Source organism: Cottoperca gobio, chromosome 18, assembly GCF_900634415.1.
Source record: "Cottoperca gobio chromosome 18, fCotGob3.1, whole genome shotgun sequence".
In the NCBI taxonomy this organism is placed as follows: domain Eukaryota; kingdom Metazoa; phylum Chordata; class Actinopteri; order Perciformes; family Bovichtidae; genus Cottoperca; species Cottoperca gobio.
The window spans coordinates 5,745,302-5,767,073 of record NC_041372.1 but is presented as its reverse complement, the minus strand read 5'-3'; the positions used below and the strand labels follow the sequence as shown (position 1 = coordinate 5,767,073).

The 21,772-nt window shown below is 40.7% G+C and overlaps 2 protein-coding genes across 2 annotated transcripts; both read right to left on the bottom strand.

Annotated features, from left to right (window-relative positions):
- Window positions 1-1,290: 1,290 nt before the first annotated feature.
- LOC115023404 (ubiquitin thioesterase OTUB1-like) lies at window positions 1,291-6,196 on the bottom strand. The gene is made up of 7 exons (XM_029454358.1): window positions 6,098-6,196; window positions 4,674-4,735; window positions 4,056-4,154; window positions 3,803-3,921; window positions 2,582-2,666; window positions 1,997-2,191; window positions 1,291-1,838 (listed from the first exon to the last, which is right to left on the bottom strand). The coding sequence occupies exons 1-7, from the start codon at window positions 6,180-6,182 to the stop codon at window positions 1,641-1,643; spliced, it is 843 nt and encodes a 280-aa protein (XP_029310218.1). The 5' UTR covers window positions 6,183-6,196; the 3' UTR covers window positions 1,291-1,640.
- Window positions 6,197-7,025: 829 nt separating this feature from the next.
- On the bottom strand, window positions 7,026-21,530 carry nectin4a (nectin cell adhesion molecule 4a). The gene is made up of 11 exons (XM_029455055.1): window positions 21,443-21,530; window positions 17,486-17,680; window positions 16,742-16,909; window positions 15,658-15,936; window positions 14,896-15,013; window positions 11,559-11,713; window positions 11,310-11,469; window positions 10,863-10,938; window positions 10,486-10,548; window positions 9,222-9,410; window positions 7,026-9,074 (listed from the first exon to the last, which is right to left on the bottom strand). Exons 1-11 carry the CDS (start codon window positions 21,495-21,497, stop codon window positions 8,688-8,690), a joined length of 1,845 nt encoding a protein of 614 aa, XP_029310915.1. The 5' UTR covers window positions 21,498-21,530; the 3' UTR covers window positions 7,026-8,687.
- Between the last annotated feature and the right edge of the window lie 242 nt (window positions 21,531-21,772).

Below are 21,772 nucleotides of genomic sequence, written 5' to 3'. Positions count from 1 at the left end.
CAGCGACTATTGGCGCCTTCGAAAAGCTTAAGGAGACAACTTCTACCGTTATAGACGATCTTTGATAAGGTTACGCAGCAATGACGCAACTGCGCATGTGTTGTTTCAGTTGTAAACAAAGCACATAAATAAGAAGCAGCTGTTCTCCTGTAGTGATTTCAGTACACCACCATGTACATCATTATGCATGCAGTGAAAAACGTTGCACTCGATTGAGTAAAGTGGCACTGTGAATACAGAGTAACCAATTAAGCTTTTTAGGTGGATGTCGTTCCTAGTACTGTCTTGTACAGCTACACAACTTTATTTCGTTTTATTTGTTTGATTCTCTAAGGCTTTAATATACAGCAGGTATAATGTGAAGGGCCTGCATAATTTAGGTTGATAGTCCTACTGCTTCATAATGTCTTTTAGAGCTGGAGTTGTTATGAAAATGATTCGTTGGTAAATCAATTGGCAGATTAACAATTTTTCATTGATAGTCATTTAACCCCTAGAGGGATATAGGATCTTTAGGGGGATTCAGCTGATCAACAGGAGATACCACATAGAAGTATACATCATCAGAAAGCTTGAGGCTTTGGGGAACACCATTAAAAAGCTATGCTGTGATTTGAGAATTGCATTTTTCAGCAATTCAACTGCTCAGAAACCCCCTTGTTGTAAATGTATCTAGGAACGCCAAACATCCCTAAGTCTTTAGTTTTTTTAAATACAAAACACTGCATGATTTTTGCTCCCAAATGCATGGCAATAACATTGGGCAAGTCTGCCCAGGCCAGGGGATACTCGCAGGGTCCCATTGAACCCATTTTCAATAAGATATCTTTCGGTGAGACGTCAAGGGACACCTGTGAATACTGCCATGCCAGTTATTCCCTCACCAAAAGGTATCCTAACTTTGGGGTGTTATTTAATTAACCTCCTTCCCGACAAGCTAGCCTGACATGGTGGGTGCCATTGGATTTCTTTTTTCTAGTTTCGAAGTTACTGGTTTAAGTGGACAATAGGTTATTTTAAGATATTTCTTTGGGCTCAGAAAATTTGTAATTTTCCTAATTATTTCTCAAAGTGAGAATTGATAATCACATTTTCTTTTTTATCAGAGGGATGAAACCCTCTTTTTAATGGCCACACATGCAGAGCACACAGCACACACAGTGAAATGTGTTCTCTGCTTTTAACCCATCCTAGTACCAGGAGTCTAGTACTAGGGGCAGTGGGCAGCTAATGTACAGCGCCCTAAATTCAAACCGACTCTTTAGACAAAAAAAACAATGAGACAAGAAATAAGATGTAAATCCCTTTAATAAAACTCAATGAACCGCAGTGTAACAAAGGAAAATAATCCAACATAAAGCAAGTAGATAACATTTACAACCACAAAAGAAAAAAAACCTGTACAACTCTAAATGCCTGGAGTCACTTCTATTTTTTAATGAACCATTTTGTGATGACCGAAGATAGACATGGGAGTTTGGGGCAAGAGGGTAAAAGGGAGGCATGTAATGTGACTATCTTTTATTTTTATTTTTTCAAATACATGAGTGTAATCTTGTACACAGATGTATGCTTCATCAACGTGGCTGCTGAAGTTTTTTTTTTAACCCAGAGAAGAAGGTGGGCTTTGGCCAGGAGTGTTATTTGTACAAGATGTCGTAATGGCCAGGTCTATAGAGGAGGAAGATGCGTGGGTCGCCGCCTTCAGGGAAGACGTGGTGATTGACTGTTCCGCCCTCTCCTCTGTCCATGTACTCCACCAGGATGGATACGTCCAGGGCCTGGGCTAAGGCGATGATGTGAATGTGGTCACTTTCTTTAGACATAGGCTCTACCTCCTTGGAAAAGAAAAAACAAGCACGTTAAGTGTGAGTTTGTTTTCACAGAATTACATAATCATACTTGTTTTTCACTCCTAGGACTGTGTCCTCTTTTTAAGCAAGAAAAAGCATCTTGTTCATGTTAAATTCATTAAAGTGAAAATTTTAAAACCCACCTGCTGACAGAACTCCTTTACAGAGCGTCCTCCCTCAATGAAATGCTGAAAGAATCCAAACTCTCGCTGCAGGTAGCCTGAGGTGAGCAGCCGCAGGTACACGACCACATAGTCTGACACGTTCTGGTCATTGAAGGAGTTCAGCAGCTCCTGCAGGCTCGGCTGTTTCTCACACAGTTCGATCAGGTCCATGAACTTGTAGGAAAGACATTATTTACGTCATTAGATTGATACACTCGTATACAGCCTGCCAAATTACTGTCCAGCTGGCCAAATCTAGTGCGTCTGCCTGTTCCAGCATAACAAATACATCAGGCACTTTGGCAGATTACCATTCGGAGCCGACAGGGCAACGAGCAAATTACAGTTAACAGCATCACACACATATTCTAACAGGATAAAATATATACTGTATGTACTGTGAGACTCAAGAAATCTACTTTACAACAGTTCACTTCAATAAACAAAGTAATTATCTCTTTAATATTATTTTCTACTTCAGTATTTAAGGAAAAATGTCTGCAATTCGGTCTGTCATTTAGCAATAGACAATTAATGTATTTGTTTCGCGTACAAAAAACTCACAGTATTGTGAAAGTCTTCAATGGTGAACTCAGTGAAGCCCTCGTTAACCAGGTCATGTTTACTTTTAGTTGCAACTGCTTTGAACCTGAGGAGACAAAAAACATGTATTTAATAACCATGTGAATATTACAGCCACCATAGTGTTCGTTATTTTTAAGTATAATGGAAAAACAGCAACACATGACAAACTGACCATTACAGACAACAGAACGCCAACACAGTACTGTCGCTACACGTGACGTGATTTGTACAAACCTATATAAAATAGAAAGAACGAGATCACGGGTACAAGTGGCCGAAATGTGTTTTCTCAGACGGGTGGCTGGCGTCTCCCTTAGAGATAGGGTGAGAAGCTCAGCCATCCGTGAGAGACTCGGAGTAGAGCCGCTGCTCCTTTACGTTGAAAGGAGCCAGTTGAGGTGGTTCGGGCATCTAGTAAGGATGCCACCTGGGCGCCTCCCTAGGGAGGTGTTCCAGGCACGTCCAGCTGGGAGGAGACCCCGGGGAAGACCCAGGACTCGGTGGAGAGATTATATCTCCTCACTGGCCTGGGAACGCCTCGGGATCCCCCAGTCGGAGCTGGAGGATGTGGCCCGGAGAAGGGAAGATTGGGGTTCCTTACTGGAGCTGCTGCCCCCGCGACCCGACCCCAGATAAGCGTTAGACGGTGGATGGATGGATAATATTTTAAGAAGAAAATGTTTTCTGGTTTTCCCTCTGATGTCCTGCGGCTGCTCTGCTTCGACTCTCACTGTTGCTACAGTAACATGACTGATGCTAACAGTTACCTGTCGTCAGCTATCCAGCTGTTAGCTCAGACCAGGGGGAACGGACCACTCGGAGGATATTTTCAGGCCTAGAGCGTCGCCGGTGTTGTGCCAGAACCCGAGACAGGCGGGCTGGCAATGGAACCTGGTTAGTAATATTAGCTGGCTTGCTAATTGCACTTGTTGTTGCACTTGCTTGATGTTTGTCTGTGTTAGCAAAGTTGTCGACACGCAAGTATGGGGCCATTCATAAGGAATGTAATCATAACAAATGCATGTGTAACGTTCCAGCTGTCAACATTTACGGGTGCTAAATAACAAAAATCCGGTGACGCCACGAGAAGCCAAAACTGTCCCAAAACAGATTTTAATGGTCTAAGAGGACAAAAGTGTGAACTTGAGTCTCGAGACCGATAGCTACTTCAGTGCGAACAGTAACCTAGGTGACACTCACTTCTGAAGTTCTTTGCTGTCATCCAGCAGCGACTCGAGATGTGCGAAGCCAAAGGCTCTGTAGAAACAGTTCCCATCTGGTCGCGTCTTACGTATGTACGAGTATTTTTTGTGTAGGTCCTGCAACAAAACAAGAAAATGCAAAAACTGCATTATAGTATGTAAGCAACATAGTTGTGTGGCTCTGGGTAAAACGACAGCCTGGACTGTGGAGGTCATGCAGCCTGAAGTGGGGAAAGTAACCTTTGACTGACCTTGATCTTGAGCTGATAAACCGTGTCATCCTCAGCGTATTCCCTCTGCAGCACCGCAAAGTCCTGTCTGTCCGACACTAAAGGGTTACTGTTGGCTATCTAGACCCACACGCAAAAATGTTTTAATTAGTGCTTGCGCAGCAAGAAAGTTCACTCATGGGTGACTCTGTCCTGACCAGCACTGGGCTGTGCTTGTAGTCTGAACAAAGGTTACAATACAGATCAGATTACCTATGCATTTATACATTTCATTATACAGAACTTACACTGCAATTTTAGATGCATTATAAAAAATAACGTACGTTATTAATAGGTCATGGCTGTTCAGTATAGTTCTCTTTACAGGTCAAAGTCAATGTTACTGATTACTGGAAAGCTATAAAAGGCTGAACAAAATTATACTTTGTATTGACACAATGGCTCATGAACAAAAACATCAACTGTAAGTTAAATACAGGAAACTCATTGAGAAATCTTCTATGGTGTTGACAGCTGTATAGAAAGGGTTTAGCTGTATCCACACATCAGCGTCTTTTTCTGGATGTTTAACTCTATATGAAATGACTGGAATGTTGAAACTTTTTTGGTCCAGTTTTTCAATGAAAAGTGATTTCTCACCTCCTGCTGAATTCTGTCCTGTTGAGCGATGATGGCCTCGTCATATGCGAGGCAGTTCACTCCTGTAAGAGAAGGGGGGGACATTAATTAGGCGTCTGGAGTAAATACTTCAAAAAGGGAGATCAATTGGACCCCATGATGGCAGAAACTGCATTTGGCAATTGGCATTTGGATTTAAAAAATCTGCATTAGATCAGGGTCAGTGTTTATGAAGCATATCAAAATGTAAAATTGGTCAGGTTAAAATGTAAGTGGAGACATTGCTATTACAGTTGTAGTGTTGGAGGATCAGTGCTGCACATTTACAATATCGCAAATGCAATTGCAAACAGCAGAAAAGTACACTATTAAATAAGGATACCACTGTTTCAGCTGAATAAAGTTAGGCGTGTAGGTATACAAAAAACGAAACTTCTTCGCGAATAGCAAAACAAGTGTTGCAGGAGCTGCATACACACACACACACACACACACACACACACACACACACACACACACACACACACACACACACACACACACACACACACACACACACACACACTGTAGCGCGTGTGCATGCATGTGTTATATGCGCGTGTGCAACCTAAACAATACAGCTGGATTACCTGGTGACACTAGCCATGCACCTGCAACACGTTTCGGCGATTTCCATTCAAAACAAGGCACACAGATTTGAAATAATTTCATACAAAGCAACTGGCATAACAACCTATAACCTATAACCTACCACTTTTCAGTTAGAATGAATGTATATCGGTGTGTATGTATCTATTATTTGTCTTGACATTAAAAGAGACCAGAGGGGTTGTTCTGGTGGGTGAAACCAACACTGCACTCGCGTTAATTAAAAAAAAAAAAGAATCAGATGTGAATGTATTAAACCTGTAATACAATGAATACAATAATAAAGACTTCACAAAGACAGCAACATTTTCTCTTCCTGTTTTCATCAAATGCCTTCACCACAGATGCATTCAGACAGTCAGCAGTTAACATAAAAACAACACCAGCTAACGTCAGCCAGCACAACATGGCTAGCTCAACCTGTGCGAAAACAAAACAAATTATAGTCACGACGAATATAGTCGTTTTAGCTACCAAAAAGGTGATGTCCTATCTTTAATATTGAGCATGTACTTTCAACATTCCCTTAAGTCAGAAACTCTGGGACTGTCACATACTGTTGCTCTGTCAGTAACTAAACAAGCGTTTTCTCTTTGTGTAGCAATGGTAGCTAGCTAACGTTAGCCAACAAGCTCTGGCCTCTGTCTTCCCATCATCGCTCCATAACAACTACCTTCATCACGGACAGGACAACGGCTCAAACGCCGAGCGGACACTCGTATGGATGTGGGCTTTACTTGCGAGAGAAATGATCGCACTGTTAGTTGTATATGTTGTGTTGTAACTGTTTCTCTCACCCTCCACTTCTCCCTGTGATGATTCCTGCTTCTCCTCCGCCATCTTAGCTATCGAGATCTGTTTCCTCCTTCTGCATGACCTCATTCATTACACACTTCCGGGCCAGTCTTGTTTGTTTATTTTGTGTTTGTTTCTTTGATTCATTGATTTACTTTTTTTTAAACAACACTTGTAGACCTTTTCTTGTCAAGGGGCCTGTTAACAAAATACATTTTAAACCAAACTTTCAAAACCTATTTGCTACTACTTTCACTTACCTAATTACTTGTAGCCTTCTTTAATGTTGCACACTGCTGAAAAGCTGATTTTTATTGTTATAAGCAGAACGACAGTAAAGATATTTTCTTCTATATTACTGTTTAGCTTATATTCTGTACATTCTCCTATTGTGATGCAGCTAAAGCACAACCCGGGCCCATGGAAGAACCCTTATAATTGATGCTAGAGACATCCAACACCTGCATCGTTTTCATGTTAGATCCCTAAACTGAGGCCCAGGGCTGGATCACCAACCACGCAGAGGGGGCAACTTGCCCCAAGGCCCCAGACCCTTAGGTGCCCTAAAGGCCACTTTTATTTTTTTAGTTGACATTATGCTACATGGTGCTTATTCTGTAATTAATTTATAGCACAAAATACACACTGCACACCAAGCATAACATGACAGGAACACCTAAAGCTGGAGTAATGGGTGGATATTAGGGTCTAGTATGTTTGTCCTTTGCAGTTTAATCCGGCCCTGCCCAGAACACTTCCATATTATTTAAATTAACCCCTGCAAAACATTCCTCAGGAATCTTAACAGTAGATCCCCCAGCAAACCACACTAAATATCAGTGTAAATCCAACATATATATGATCCGGAAAACAGTTTTAGCATCAAAGTTTTACAAAAATGCACATTTATTTCAACCCATCGATACAAGCTGATACCCATACATAACCCTTAAAATAAATGAAAAACCAGGCAAGTGACAAGGAAGATAATTTTCCAAAATCACAGTGGAATGCAGTCTTTCATAGTTCTGTAGTTTTGCGGTAGGCTCATCTGGCCCGTGCACTTCCCAGCAGTACACAGTGCAGCTTTGAGGTCTCGAAAAGCGCTATATAAATTCAATTTATTATTACACACCAGAGGGCGCTGTTCACTACAAATACAAACTACAGGCACACACAATACCTTTCATTTGCTGCTTTTACCTTTTGGGTGCCAGTAAATCATATATGGCACATAGTGTTTGTGACGAACTGTCTCATATTTGTATCGTATTCACAGAAGGTAAAACAAACCTAAGCATTACAAGTACAGTGTAATACATATGTGAAGAAAAAAAATAATACTTCATATTTGCCAAAAAAGCAAAAGTGATTGTTCTATATTTTCCCTTTGGCACATTGCCTCCCATATCAGGGTTGTAACAGAGCCCAATACTCAACATATATACAAAATGTATCTACTATTATTCATCTAGAGATAAATAATACATGTTTGGTTTTTCCAAAATATAAAAAAATATGTACCAGTTCATGCATTGGGCATTGTCTTGTTCTGGATGTTGAACACATCCAGCAAAATAAACTTTACAAGGTACAGATACAGTATGTACACAGTTATGGCACCTTTTTGTCCTCTATGGTGTCCAGTCCATATTCATAAAGGAAACACATAATCCAACCGAAAAAAATAAGTGACATAAAAAAAATCATGATTTTACAAACAAGGCAGTCTTTCCGCTGTGTATATGTGTGCATACATGAAGTTACACAACATAAACAGACTTCTATGGAGCATGGTATATTGATTATTTATTTATGCCAATTTATTGGATTGATGACTTGAATTTAAAAATGATAAAACCATTTAAGTGTTTGTACAGATTTACAGATCACCAAATCACTACATGAAGAGGACACGTTAGTCATGTTTTGGTTGTATGAAGTCTTTATCTGATCTAAAATGTCTCTAAATCAAAGGCACGAGGACAGTAAGACAATATGGAGGTATGCATGTTGCAGGTGTGGCAAGGGAGGAACAACCACGCTTTGGATCAGATCCCAGACTGTGTTGTGTAAAGGAACTTAATACAGGCACAGTTACACCGAGCACTACTACAGCAGCAGTGTTGCAATCTATGTTTCTGATTTGCCAACTTTCCCGCAGCATCCTCTTACTTCTCCTGAATTTCCTGGTTTCCTACTGTATATGTTCTTGAGTGCTTTCCACATCCCCCACAAAAGGTATGTCAACTGCAATCACCTGTCCATTACAGAGCACCAGATACCGTATTGTAAAAGATGAGCGAAGAAAATCGTCTTTGATTAAACGCTGTAGCAGCTGCACTGGAAATATTGTGACATTGTCTCTGTGCCAGTAATCCAGAGAATACAAAAAAAATGTTGTTGATCACCAAACATCAGGCAGAAGTCAGATATCCAGAAGTGTCAAGTAGATGCTGTAGTCAAAGTGCAGATTTTTCATTATCTTCACAAGTTGGTTTCCTGATCTGTGACCACACTTAGTCTCTGAACCACCTGCAAGATCAGAGCTGGACAGTCTTGTAGTTTCACATGCTATCTTCCATCTTCCTGCTAAACTATCTGGGCCTTGTGGATCAGGGAGGCATGGGGACCAGGGGGGCTTGGCCGCGGTTTGGGTCTGAGTGTGCCGTTAGTCTGCAGATAGCGTGTACTGTGAGCCTCAGACACATGGGAGCTGGTGGTCTCGCTGTCTTGGTCGTCGGGATGCTCCTGACTGGCAGGACCCCCCAAACCTTCGTCTACTTCATCCTCATCATCTGTTACCAGTGGGTAGTTGTAGTTCACAGGAGGGTGCTGGTGAGTCTTGGTGACACTTCCTGCCCTTGAACCCCCATCTGCTGGGATGATGGAGCTGCCGTTTAGCGGTCTTACAATCTCAGTGGACTGTACCATCGGGAAGGCTGATGGCGTGAGAGGAGGGTGGAAACGAGTTTCCTGCTGCTGAGGCACAGAGCAGACACACTTCTTAATTGCATCATTAGGTAAGTATGCAGAGGCTAATAAGCTGGGTGAGATGCATTCCACAATTTGATGCAATCACGCTTTGACTTGCCCAGTAATACAAATGCACAAAGACACACTTACTAAAGAAATAGTGCTGTTTCTCACGTATGTCTCTACTCTGAGCCGGTTGTCCTCGTCTCTATCCAGAAGCCTTTCTTTTCCCCTTCGCGAGTTGTTATTCAGGACTGGTCTGCCCAGGTAGTCAAATGCTCCTACTCCTCCCCGTCCACCTGAGATAGTAGATCGGCTGTCACGGTAGTGAGCATGCTCCTGTCAGCGAAGGAAAGTAAATTGATCAGCATTCCCTCGTACGGATTAGGTGCACAGATTGTAATGTCCTTTGCACCCTTAATTTAAACTGAAGAGACTTTTGTTCTAAAGATTCCTTTGAAGCAGGCCATGTCACACTGAGATCATTTACTTTTAATGCAAATTAATTAAAGCAATACTTCAACATTTTGGGAAATATCCTTATTTGCTTTTTTGCCTTAAGTTAGATAAGAACATTGTGTGTCTGTATGCTAAATATAAAGCTACAGCTGGACTGGAAGCAGTTACTTTACTATAAAAGAAGAATAGAATTCAGAGCAGGTTATTTTACACTGTTTTATGTCTGACATTTTAGAAAACATTTAAAATAATTTCCAAGATGCTTCTTAGAAAGAACTATGTAGTTTCTAATCAATTGTAATTCATTAGTAGCGTATGCTAAGCAATATTTTAGTCAGCAGCTCAGCTGAACATGCAAAAAAGTGATAATCTTTTATCTACAAAGAAATAAGTCAACATATACCAAAAATAATTTTCCAATAACAAACAGAAAATGAATAATTAATTGACTAGGGTTTACATTTTTACTAAAATAAATGTCAGGAAGAATAATGCTAAATACAGTAAAAGAGCCACTGAATAACATAAAGCTTTAGCAATGCAGCTAAAGATCTAAAATGTGGATGTAAAAGGCTTAAAACTGCTGCGACCATATAGGATTACAAAAGTGAACTGGAATAACCTTGTGCAGAACACCATGGTTAAGGTCAGCAGTATTGCATAACACCATCGATGAAATTAAAGGGACAGTTTGACATATATTGGGAAAGAATCTTCTTCGCTTTCCTAACTGTTTGTTTTAAGAAATTAAAAAGCCACACTTTAGAAACAAAAAGTCCCAAGAGAGCGGGGCATTAAAGTAGCTGAAAGGTCTTCAACAATAAATGTGTTATCATTATAATGATCAATATCCGAGAAGCACAGCATTCAGATTTGAAATGTTAACATGTTGACAGCAGAGCCTCATTCCCCGGCCCGGGCTCTCATGCAGAGTTAGATATAAATGTAGACTGACCCCGAGGGAAGACAGGCTGGTCCTTGTGGTTCCCTCCACCCTCAGAGGGATGTTTTCCTCTGTCTGAAATGAAAGGAAACAGACGGCTGGATTAGGTGTGGGACTGGAAAAAAGTCTTTGCTTCTAACATCATGCCTTTTCAAAACTTCCTCCAAACCTCCTCCTTTGTAGGTCAAGCGTGACAGGTGACAGACGAGATGTTATCATTTGACTGCCACGGTATTATAATTCATCACTAAATAAGAATCCTTGGATAAACGACAGTGTGAAACATATGGGAAGAGCAGCGCGAATCAAGTTGTGCATAGATAAAACACAAGATGCCGCCGCAGTACGACCGTATGCTCAGTGTTTGAAGAATAATTCAGCGAACGTACCGTTCCTCTGGGGTCTGTGCTGACAGAGTTCATTCTCCTGAAAGAAGCTTGCCTGGAGAGAGTGCTTATTTCCTCCCTGTGAGAAACAAGAGACGGAGAGAGAGACAATTGAGGAAGATATTTAAATGATTGAAGAAATTGAAAGTGTTCCACTGTGAATTATGCATATTTTTGAGCATTTCAACTTTTAATGTTCATACTGCATATTCTTTGATATTTTTGCTGTTATTTTGCACTTCCAGCACACTCATTTATCAACCGAATATGACACACTTGCTCTTCTAATTCTACTCTACACGCTCTACGGTTGTAAATGTCAGTACTAATATTCTTAATAGCCCTGATTTACTCCACTCTTAGTTATTCTTATTGACTCAATCTTCCCTGCGGAGATCATTAAAGTTTCATCTCATCTTATCTCATCTTAATTACAAAATCCCAACATACTTCCTCTCAGTCAGCTCCCTCTTCAGCTTCTTGTTCTTGTGTTTGTGATGGCAAGCGACGCTGATGATGATGATGAGCATCAAGATCAGCAGCCCCCCAGCCGCCGCCCCAACCGTCAGCATTGGCATGTTTTCAAAGATGCCCCGCTTCTGGGGAGCGTCTGTAAAGTAGAGTCAGAAAGGGGAGGATTAGATGGATAGATACATCTATTCTCACAGTAAGCCTTGTGTTGACATTGTTGTCATTTACCTGCCACAACAATCTCCACCTCCGCCTTCCCCACTCCCATGACATTCTTCGCCAAACATTGGTAGGTGCCTCCATCTGACAAGAGTAGGGGTCGTCCAAAAACTAGAGTTCCATTAGGGTGGGGGATCACACCCTCTGGCAACTCTCCCCCCATTCTGCAAACAGGACAAAACCAAGTTACATGACGAACACACGGACCTCTTACTTCATAACTTCTTTTTTTTGTTTTTATTGCAGCATCTTCAAATCTGAAGCTTTTTTAACTAAGTAACTTCAAATGTTAGGGACTGTACACAAAATACTCTGATGGGCTGAATACCAAATACTCTCCCCCACTATCCCAAAAAAACCTTTATTCAACAAAAACAAAAAATACATAGCCCGTTTCTTTTCAGAACTCCTCTCCCCCCTGAACATTTACACACAGTCCCGTATGAAGGTGATGTTTCTTGTTGGTGCAGTTTCCTTTGTTTTCCCTTGTTGCCTATGATCGCGCAGTTTGACCACAACACCATTTCTACTTTTTATTTCGAACTTATTGGAAACCAAAGAGCACCAAAAGACATCTAAAGGCCTCTGGATGACAGTTACTTTTATGTTACGTGTGAGAGAGGGTATCAAAATCTGAATTTATTTCTATTAAAATGTCTCTTTTTTCAATTAGATTTTTTCGAGTAATATTTAAATGAAGCCCCTGAAAGGTAGGATTTAGTGCCATCAAGCGGTGAGGCTGCGTCCCTCCGCTCACTCCTCCCTTTACAAGGGCGGCGGAGAATCTACGGTGGCCTTCAGGTAACTTAAAGACACGTATGGCCCTCTCTAGATCCAGTGTTTGGTTTGTCCGTTCTGGGCTCCTGTAGAAACATGCTGGTGCAACATGGCGGACACCGTGAAGTATAATATGTAGCGCTCATTCTAAGGTAACGACAAAACAAAACGATTCAGCTTATCATACACTAATGAAAACATATATTCTATTTCTGCCAATAGATCCCACTAAATCCTACACTCTGGTCCTTTAATTGTTTGGAACCACCTTATAATTCCTGACAGTGTGACTCAGGGAAAATGTTTAGAAACTCTGATGAGCAACTGCTGGGTGTTGCCTCAGTGTTGTTGTTTTGAACGCGATTGATTTAATCCGTTGAAACAGACTTGACCTTAATGTCTGCCTGTTGCTGTGAACATTATCAGCCTGTGAACATTGCCTTAGAAATACTGGTTGTATTTCCACTATTATAGCAACATATTGCCTGAATCAAACCTGAGATTCTATTCACACTTCACTACACTAACCCTACCACTAGCAGAAAGGTTTTTACATATAAAGTAGACACATCTCCATGTTAACATCACACAAATCCACACATTCTGCTTCCTCTTCCTCGCCTCGCTGCCCCTTGGCTAACCGCAACCCCTCTGCCTACCTGCTCCCACTAATTCCCCTCTCTCATTGGGCTACTCTTCCCTTTCCCTTTTTCTTCTCACCCCCCTCTTCCTCCCTCCTTCGTGTGAAACTGTCTCATCTGTCTGCTCTCGGCACAAGCCGCAACACGACACTGTGACAGCAGCTATTACTTCACTTGCGGCCTTTTATTGACAAAGCAAACCGGTTTGCCCGCTGCTGCAGCTGCCTCACATTTGTGTGTGTGTGTGTGCATGCGTGCGTGTGTGTGTGCGTGTGTGTATGTGTGTGTTCCTGTGAAATGCGTGCATGAGTAAGAAGCGGTTGATTGTAACCAGAGAGTGCTGACTTGGTTCTGTGTATGTGTGGGTACATGCTCATGCATGAGTGTGTATGCTTGTGCGCATGGTGTGAGTCTGGTAAGCCTTACTCACAAAACCTCAGTTTTACCAATGTGTGTACCTGTGACTAACGGCAAGTTTCACATCACCTGGGAAAATACTGAAATCAGAAGAAACCTCAGCAAATTACTTTACTGGATTTTCTTTCGATTAAAGAAGTACCTATGCCCCATCTGTGTGTAAGGAATTTCTCCCTTGGGGCATAACTGTCACTTCTCAAACTTCCATGGGAGACTTCCAGTCATTTTTGTGGCTCACTTTTTGAGCCAAACTCTACGCCACTCCCTGAGAATATATATCGATGCACTACATCAAACGGCTTTAAGATGACACCGGATGACTCAAGCGGAAGAAGTCAGGCATCTGAGTCAAACCCTCATCTGGGTTTAAAGATATTTGCCGCATTCTAAATGACACACAGGACACAGGAAGCGACAATGCCGGCACTGGTTTGGTTAAGTCATGTGGAGAACAATCCTTATTGCATTCTGATAAGTTATTTCAACTTCAAGTATATAAATGACAAGGCTACATTGACAAGTAATTAATACTGAAAAGGTTGTTTAAAGCAGGGGTTCTCAAACCTTTTGGGAACAGGGACTTCCTCTTAATCGTAACATTGCCATTTGTTCTCTTAGGTGCCATTGGAACTATTTGTATGCTCAACTTTTCAACCTTAATATTTGTTTCATAGGGATAATTTCAATTTGAGTACATTTTGGCCTCTCAATAAAACCAATCTCGATATAACTGTCGTCATATTTTGTCAATTTAGCAATTAAATACTGCTCCATGCTCGCCAGCCAAGCTAAGCAGCAGCAGGGAGTGCTCGCTGCACCCTGAGTGATTGTTTGCGTCCATGTTTTCTCGCTAACGGTCTTCTTCGCTGCCATTTGCAGTTCCATTGTTACATTTCTTGCGCATCACTGCTGCCAACTGTCAATCAAAACCATCAACACGACTGTGTATCATGCCACCAGCGAACTCCCACCAATAAATACAATTGCTCCAAAGCGTTAACTGTGGTTTAAAATTCCACAAGGTGCCTTTAACCAACGGCTGTAGATTCACTTTAGTTACATCCAGTTTCAGGGTTTGTCCTTTATTTGTACATTCAGTCTAATCAGCCAGCGCACAAGTATTTGTTAGACTAATACAACATCTCATGACTTGATATGAAACTGGCACACTTCTCTATTTAAACTGAGCTAATAATAAAAGATCCCTAAACCGATTCCCACAGTTTACAGTGTATGTCAATATTGCTTTGAATTACTTTTTGAGATAGCCTTCTGAAGTGTCAAGCACACAGTCATGTTAAGGAAGACATCCACGTGGACATATTTGACTTTGGCCTCTGAGGATGACCTGGATGCAACCTCACTGATGCAATCCCATTTCCTCTGGGAATTATAGCAAAATGGCATAATTACAGTCAGAAGTTACGAGAAAAGTAACAGTGACCAGACACATCAGACAGTTAGTCACACGACTACCAGACAGTCAGAGAGGAAGGCGGGTCCTACTGTACCTGATCCAGGTGAAACTCTGTGGTTTGGGGTTTCCTCCACTCACACACCTCAGGGCAGCATTCTCCAAACCCACAGACCAGTCTCCCTTGTAGCCAGACACCTCTGCATGTGGAGGGACTGGGAGGAAGAACAACACTGTTTACAAAGTGCTTTACATAGAACAATAATAAGATGTAAACAGATATGACTAAACACAAGTAAACAGAGATGCAATGAAGAACAGATCAAGACTGCATAGGGAGTGATTCACATAAAAGTGTGTTATTAGAAGGGATTTACAAGATGAATCTGATGTTGCTAGGGAAGCTAAGGCTGACTGGTCAAGCTTTTAGCTGATGCAGTAATGAAAGACAATTTCCAATGAATGCCACATTCGACAAGAAACTAAAAATACAGTATTAAAGGCAGAAAGTCATATCCTGTAACGAACCACAGAATGATCATGTGTTCGGTTTTAGGGAACAAAGAGAAACTACGATCTATTTTTTCTTGTGAGTTTCTACCTCGGAAGTTATGAGGAATGGGCATTTAATACGGTAAAGAAATGTAGGCACTGGGAGTCAAGTGTGATACATTACTTATGAAGTCTTCCTGCTCTAAAGTGATAGCAATACAATCAGGAAGTAAAGCTCTGAAAGTGCTACCAATGTTGAAAGAGGTTTTTCTTTTCTTCATGTTTTGATTGCGTCCATGAGTGTGTTTTCTGGATGAAGTTCAGTTCCAAGTAAAACAGGCGTTATATGTTTCTGATGAATACTCACAGTGCACCACCAGCTTGTTACTGAGCCTGCGGGGGCCCTTTAAAGTCGGATGCCACACCAGACAGTCCAGCTTCTTGCCGTTCATGCTCCTCAGGGGATGCAGGGAGTAGTGCGAGGTGGCCGCCCCATTGTCGGAGGAGCGATTGGTGGACTGGCCAGACAGGTTGGTGTCCCAGGAGAGGTGGGGAGGCGGGCGGGCCACAGAGCGACATGAAGCGGCCTGTCGGTAGGTCTGGCCCTCCTGCAGAATCACAGGGTCCAGGGAGGAGATAGGAATGGCTGGAAGGGGGATTGTTACAATGTTTGATCAGAGTGAAGATAATGATGATAAGTCAATATACTTAGCAGAATGCACACACAGACTTAAAGACATCTGTAAACATCTTTTAGCAATCAGCTTCTTACTTTGAGCAATCGGTCCTATATGAACACACAGTTTTCAGAAGAATGTAATTGGCTTAGTTAGAGAAAGGTGATGTCACAAATTTCCAGCTAAGTTTTTGAGTGTTAAATTAAGTGTTGAATAATAACTAATTTCTATTCTTTTCAAACTTGAACTTTAATTGTTTATTAATATAGTTATAACTATTAATTTTGAGGGGCTTTAAATACTCTAGTCAGCTATAGTTATTTACTTATTACTTACTTACTTAATAAGATTATGAGATAAATATAAAATAATGAACCAATCAAAAATATATAAGGATTATTATCGTTATATAATTATTGTTATATAACATTATTATGTTGGTGTGGAAGAATATTGTAAAAATGTTGGAAAATATATATTTTTTAATTGTGTCTCTAAAGAGCTAATCAAATTAAAAACTAAAACATTTTTAACAGGAATTATTGTTCTTGATAATATGAAAATGCATTATGTTTCCCATGCTGGTGATTATTACCTTATAAAGAATGTAACAAATGCTCAACTTGTGTGTGACAAAACCCCAATGACAAATAAGGTGGTTGATTTGTTTCAGTTTTCATCCTAGTGCGACATTTTCACACTTTTATTTCTTCAGTAAAAACCTTGACTGGTCTAATCTTTTTTCTAACGTATTGCCACAAGGAAGGGACTCACTCCACACGGTGAGTGACATCTCTCTGTCAAAGTTTCCAGAAGGAAAGGTGCTGATGCGGCAGAGGTATTTCCCCTCATCGGAGACCTCTGTGTTCATGATGACCAGAGACGAGTCCAAGGTGGGGTCGCTGCTTTTAAAGCGCACACGTTGAGACCACATCCCAAACGCTGCAGAGAGGCAGAAAAGATGGAGAGAGAAAAAGAGAAAGGAAGGGAGAGAGTTAAAGACCATGTGAAGAAGGATGTGACACACAAAAAAATAAAGTCCAGGAAGTTCAAAACAGACCTTAGGGTTTCTTTTGTCCTTTTCACTTCCATACACATGTCAAGAAATTATATTTACAATCTGGGCGTTTAGCTCATGGTCTTATCCCGCATGTTTCACACTCACAATCGATGTATGCTTCAATTCCTAAATCTTCACCAAAAGAAAAGGAACCAAAGATAAACCAGAATCTTGGTGTCTGTAAAATATTCTTCACACCAAAATTGGCTCATTTCATTTAACTCTTTTAAATGGTAGTCACCACTTGCCTTAAAGCTCTATTAGTTCTATGAGTGAGCGGAAAAAAGCCTCCAATCAACACTTGTCAACCGAAACTGAAAAATCAACTTGTAATAGAGCGAGAATATCTGCTCGGTGGAATGAGCATAAAAGAGTGAGCGCTATGATAAGAAGACACTTCTCACTTATTCAGTGTGAAACTTTTTTTTAGCTTGAGCTAAGCCACAGTACCAGCTGACCTGTCTGTCCATTAGAATGGTGTGCAGTGATGATCTGCTCCTTGGTGCCATCTGATTTCTCCTTATACCAGGTGACCTGCACCAGAGTGACACCAGTTGGCTCGTAGCGGCAGGGCAGGACGGTCTCATCCTCTGCCAAGGACAGGATGGGATCATCCTGAGGGAGATCCACAAAGTCTCCCTGTATCACTGTAACTAAAGGAGGAGAGGGGTAGTTAAGTAATTACATCTAATGAGTGTTCAAGAAATATAACGGATGTAGAGAGAAAGAGATACAACGCACGTAATCAGTCCTTTGAAAGAACCTGCAATTGGCTTGTTTCAACGTGCAATCCAGTGACGCCGAGTTCAACGTTTACCAGTTCTAACCCTGACCTTTGACCTACAACGTGAACCTGTAGTTCCTTACAATTGCAACAGCAGGTCAAGAAATAATCCCATTTGCTATTTTACAAATTTACTAGACAAGAAAACTGCTCTTCTGGATTATTTTCAAATTTAAAAAGAACATAGTGATACAAGGAAGAAGCAAATATTACAAAAGCATGTGCACTTCCCACTGAAGAAGCCAAACTCATTTATCTTAGCTGGCTTATACTAAACTATCGCCATAGGCTATTTGTGTATTGCTATCTAGGCTGGGTAGAATAAATAAAAAACAAGTGGTCCGAGCTTCTTCTTTGTCATTAAAGTTAATTAAGGATTTAGGAAACATTTGAAATACTGCTTATTTGCTTTCTTGATAAGTTTTAGTATATATGTCATATATGTCCACTAAATATGAAACTACAGACAGTATCCTAATTAGTACATGCACTCAATTTTCTGTACTTGAGTATTTCCATTTTCTTCTACTTGACACTTCTACTCCACTCCATCCTAAGAGGCAAATATTGCGCTGTGCTAAAATGAATTCCCAAACTTGATCCCAGATGAATAATATAGTTAAAATGAGCTCCACCTTTTGCAGCTGCAACATTTAAGTGATGAACACATTAATGCATCTATAACATTACATTTACGTAGGGACAAGAGTACCGCTAGTGCTAATTAGCATATCTTTACGCAAAGAATGTTAGCTTGGCTACGAGCCAAACTATTTCTTGGCGGTGTGTGGAGAGACAGTTGAGCTAACCGTAGCTTCATATTTAACAGGCAGATATGAGAGTGCTATTGTTCTTCTTCTCTTAATATCCTGTTTTTTAAAGTTTCATTAATCCTATGTTTTCATGAGATACAGTTGCGCAGTGTTCTAGCTTTGAATCAAAAAGTGTCTACAGAGTTATTCAGATGAAATAAGAATTCAAATGTTGACTTCAAGAATTGAATTTCAAGGCAAGAGGAGCACATACAGGGTTTGTAGAGTCCACACAGTGAAGACAGAAAAGAGGGAGAGCGAGCAAGTTCTCTATCAGACGAAGTACACTTGAAGATATGTCGCTTAACTAGTTGTTCGAGATAAGCTTTCAAAGCAAACTAATAAAGGGTTCTCTCAGTGTCTGGACAGAGCGAGACGTTCAAGGCCTCGGGAAACATCCAAGACATCAAATATGCACACTGTGTATTATGTGTGTCACTCTATAAACCACAAGCGCCGTGCGTGCATCTCTCTCGTTGTTCTCTCTACTTCTGTTTTATGGAGACCAAATACAATGTGTAAGATTATCCTTCGCTTTCCTGCAGCGATCTCAAAGTGCACACACACTTAGGGAATATGCTGAGCCTGATCCCTGCAACCTGCATCTCTCAGAGGGATATTTCTCTTGGCACCGCTACTAAAAATAAAATTCAGTTTTGTGAAAGTTCTGCCAATGCAAATAAGTGTAATGTTTGCTTATGGCATCTAAAAGCCTGGACAGCTGATTCATCGTCACAGTATGTTATTATGTTGATGCTGTTGGCACCAGGCTTGTGTTGCTGGTGATTGATTCTCTTTCAGAAGGTGTGATTTCTTGGTTGCGATGACCCTGTTGAGACTGAAATCAAACAGCTTTGCATGAAATAAATTAATTTCAGCAGGTGAATTACTCCCAAACACTAACGATGTATCAATCCTCAACATGACAGACCATGTGTTTGTAGGAAGAAATACAATACGGCTGGCCTTTTCATCAGTTACCCCTATAAGGGCCCCTATAATCAGTAGAAAATCAGCCTCTTATTTATCTCTGGTCACTATTCTGGCTGTTTGTTATTAAATCAATACAGTTATTGTGTTGTAGACAGCAATTGTACTTTGGTTTTACTGATTCCTGACAGGATCTGTTTTCTCAAGTCTATCATTTCAGTTTGAATATTGTTTGGTCACGATCTAGTTTTGATAGTCACCCTTCAGTTGCATCAAGTATTAGCGGCAGAATTGTTATAGCAGGAGAACTGCTATTCGTGTGGTTTTCTTGTAACAATAGCGTGGTTTCTGTCTAAATATTGCAAATTCAAAATCGTATCCACTCAGGCTTTATGCGCATTTTCAATTTGCACATAAAAAGTGGTGGATGGAAACGTGCTCATAGTGACATTGTACTTGCTAGCACAGCAGTGATTTGAGCTAAATAACTCACGTCCCCACGCCATTTAGCAGGTAGGCTGTATTGTTTACTATGTACACCATCTTAGCTTAGCATTTTAGCATGCAAAAAAGTTGCTAATCAGCACTAAACATGAAGTCCAGCTGAGGTTGATGGGAATGTCATCAGTTTGGCAGATATGTGGTCGTAAATCAAAGATCGACAGATTTGAATTTGAACTTGATGATGGCACTAGATAAAAAAAAATAGGCGATTGCCAGAGCCTGAGGGGGGACATGAATGTTTACGGCAATCCATTCAATAGTTGCTGAGACACATCACTCAAAACCACCCATGTGAACCACATGTGACGCAAGAGAAAAAGTCCAGCAATATATCAGAATCCTTAGGGTTTAATGCACTCGGCACCATAAATGTCATGACAATCCATACATAGTTGTGCAATGTCAGTCTGATATTGCACAACTATAGACTATACAACTATAGAGCTGTTAACATGGTGATAAATAGAAAGTGAAGTTACAAGGCCAGAACATGAATGAAAACAACGTGAACTTTGTGATTCTGTTGATTCGCACTGAATACCTAATGTGTCGGAATATGTTTAGATATGTCAGCAGGTAGGTGATTCATGCATTTACCAGCAGACCTGATGAGTGTACTCTGCAGACAGGTGTGTTTTTCCATGAATGTGTGTGTGTGTGTGTGTGTGTGTGTGTGTTTGTCAGGCTGAGGTTTAAGCCATACTGTGGAATCTGCCTGTGCTGCATTACTAGAATAAGAACCAATCCTGCCTTTATGAATGGGTTTGAAAAAGTATTTACTCGTATCTATCAATCATTGTCTGACATTGTGTAAGTAATATGTTGGTACACTGGTTAATGCATAATAATACATGGTGTAAAACAATACAGTAGAACTGAACAATTGTTTGAGGCTGACATGCATAGACCTACTGCATTTACAACATGTACACACACATTTAGGCTTAAGCAACACACACACACCCACACACACACACACGAAGTTCCTCTGAATCAGACAGGAGGAGGATAATTGATCAACAATAACCTGCTTTTCCAGAAATATCAGACAAGTGTTTTCTTTAACTGCTCCAGCAAAGTCAATCGTTCAGACAAACTGGTCCCTAGTACAGAGCGTACAGAACTTAGCGTATGAATATCCATGATATACTGTAGCCCAGCTTTCATAAGCAATACAAATATAGGTCACATTTTATGAACAGGTATACAAGTATTGTAGAAATATTAGGAGATACACATAAAATAGCCTACAATAAGGTCATTACAGGCACACTATGGCCCTGAAGGAATATCATATCCGACACAAGACAGGAGACATACTGTAAAGAATTAAAAGAATACTATATTTCTTCATGATATCACTTCTGCATGTAAAGCTTTCTTACCAAAGATCCGGAGGACACAGAGACACAGAGACAGTCTGTTCAGCAGAGATGACATTCTCCTCGGCAGTTACTGTTAACTGTGCACAAGTTGGGTCAGCGCTGAAATAAAGCTCATCCAGGTAAAGGTATCCTAAATGACAGGCATGCATGAAGCACTGAGGCAGACTCATGACTCCATCCTCGAACACTTCCAAAGTCCCGTCCCTGGAAAGAAATATTATAGTTGTATAAACTCAGTCCTAGTGAAAAGTGTAAATCCTTTCAGCTTGGTTACGTTTTGGCTTGTCAAGCCCACGCCATCATGTTTGCTTATTAGAAAAAAGAAGGCGC

What these genes read in the sequence shown, in the direction of transcription:
- LOC115023404 (XM_029454358.1), bottom strand. Translation starts at nt 6,182, where the DNA reads ATGAGGTCATGCAGAAGGAGGAAACAGATCTCGATAGCTAAGATGGCG. An exon ending in TTTATCAGCTCAAGATCAAG is followed by an intron (nt 3,922 to 4,055) that starts GTCAGTCAAAGG and finishes GTTTTGTTGCAG; the next exon opens with GACCTACACAAAAAATACTC. An exon ending in TAAAGGAGTTCTGTCAGCAG is followed by an intron (nt 1,839 to 1,996) that starts GTGGGTTTTAAA and finishes TTCTTTTCCAAG; the next exon opens with GAGGTAGAGCCTATGTCTAA.
- nectin4a (XM_029455055.1), bottom strand. Translation starts at nt 21,497, where the DNA reads ATGTCATCTCTGCTGAACAGACTGTCTCTGTGTCTCTGTGTCCTCCGG. An exon ending in CAGAGTTTCACCTGGATCAG is followed by an intron (nt 11,714 to 14,895) that starts GTACAGTAGGAC and finishes TCCTGTTTGCAG; the next exon opens with AATGGGGGGAGAGTTGCCAG. An exon ending in CCAGCCTGTCTTCCCTCGGG is followed by an intron (nt 9,411 to 10,485) that starts GTCAGTCTACAT and finishes CTTCGCTGACAG; the next exon opens with GAGCATGCTCACTACCGTGA.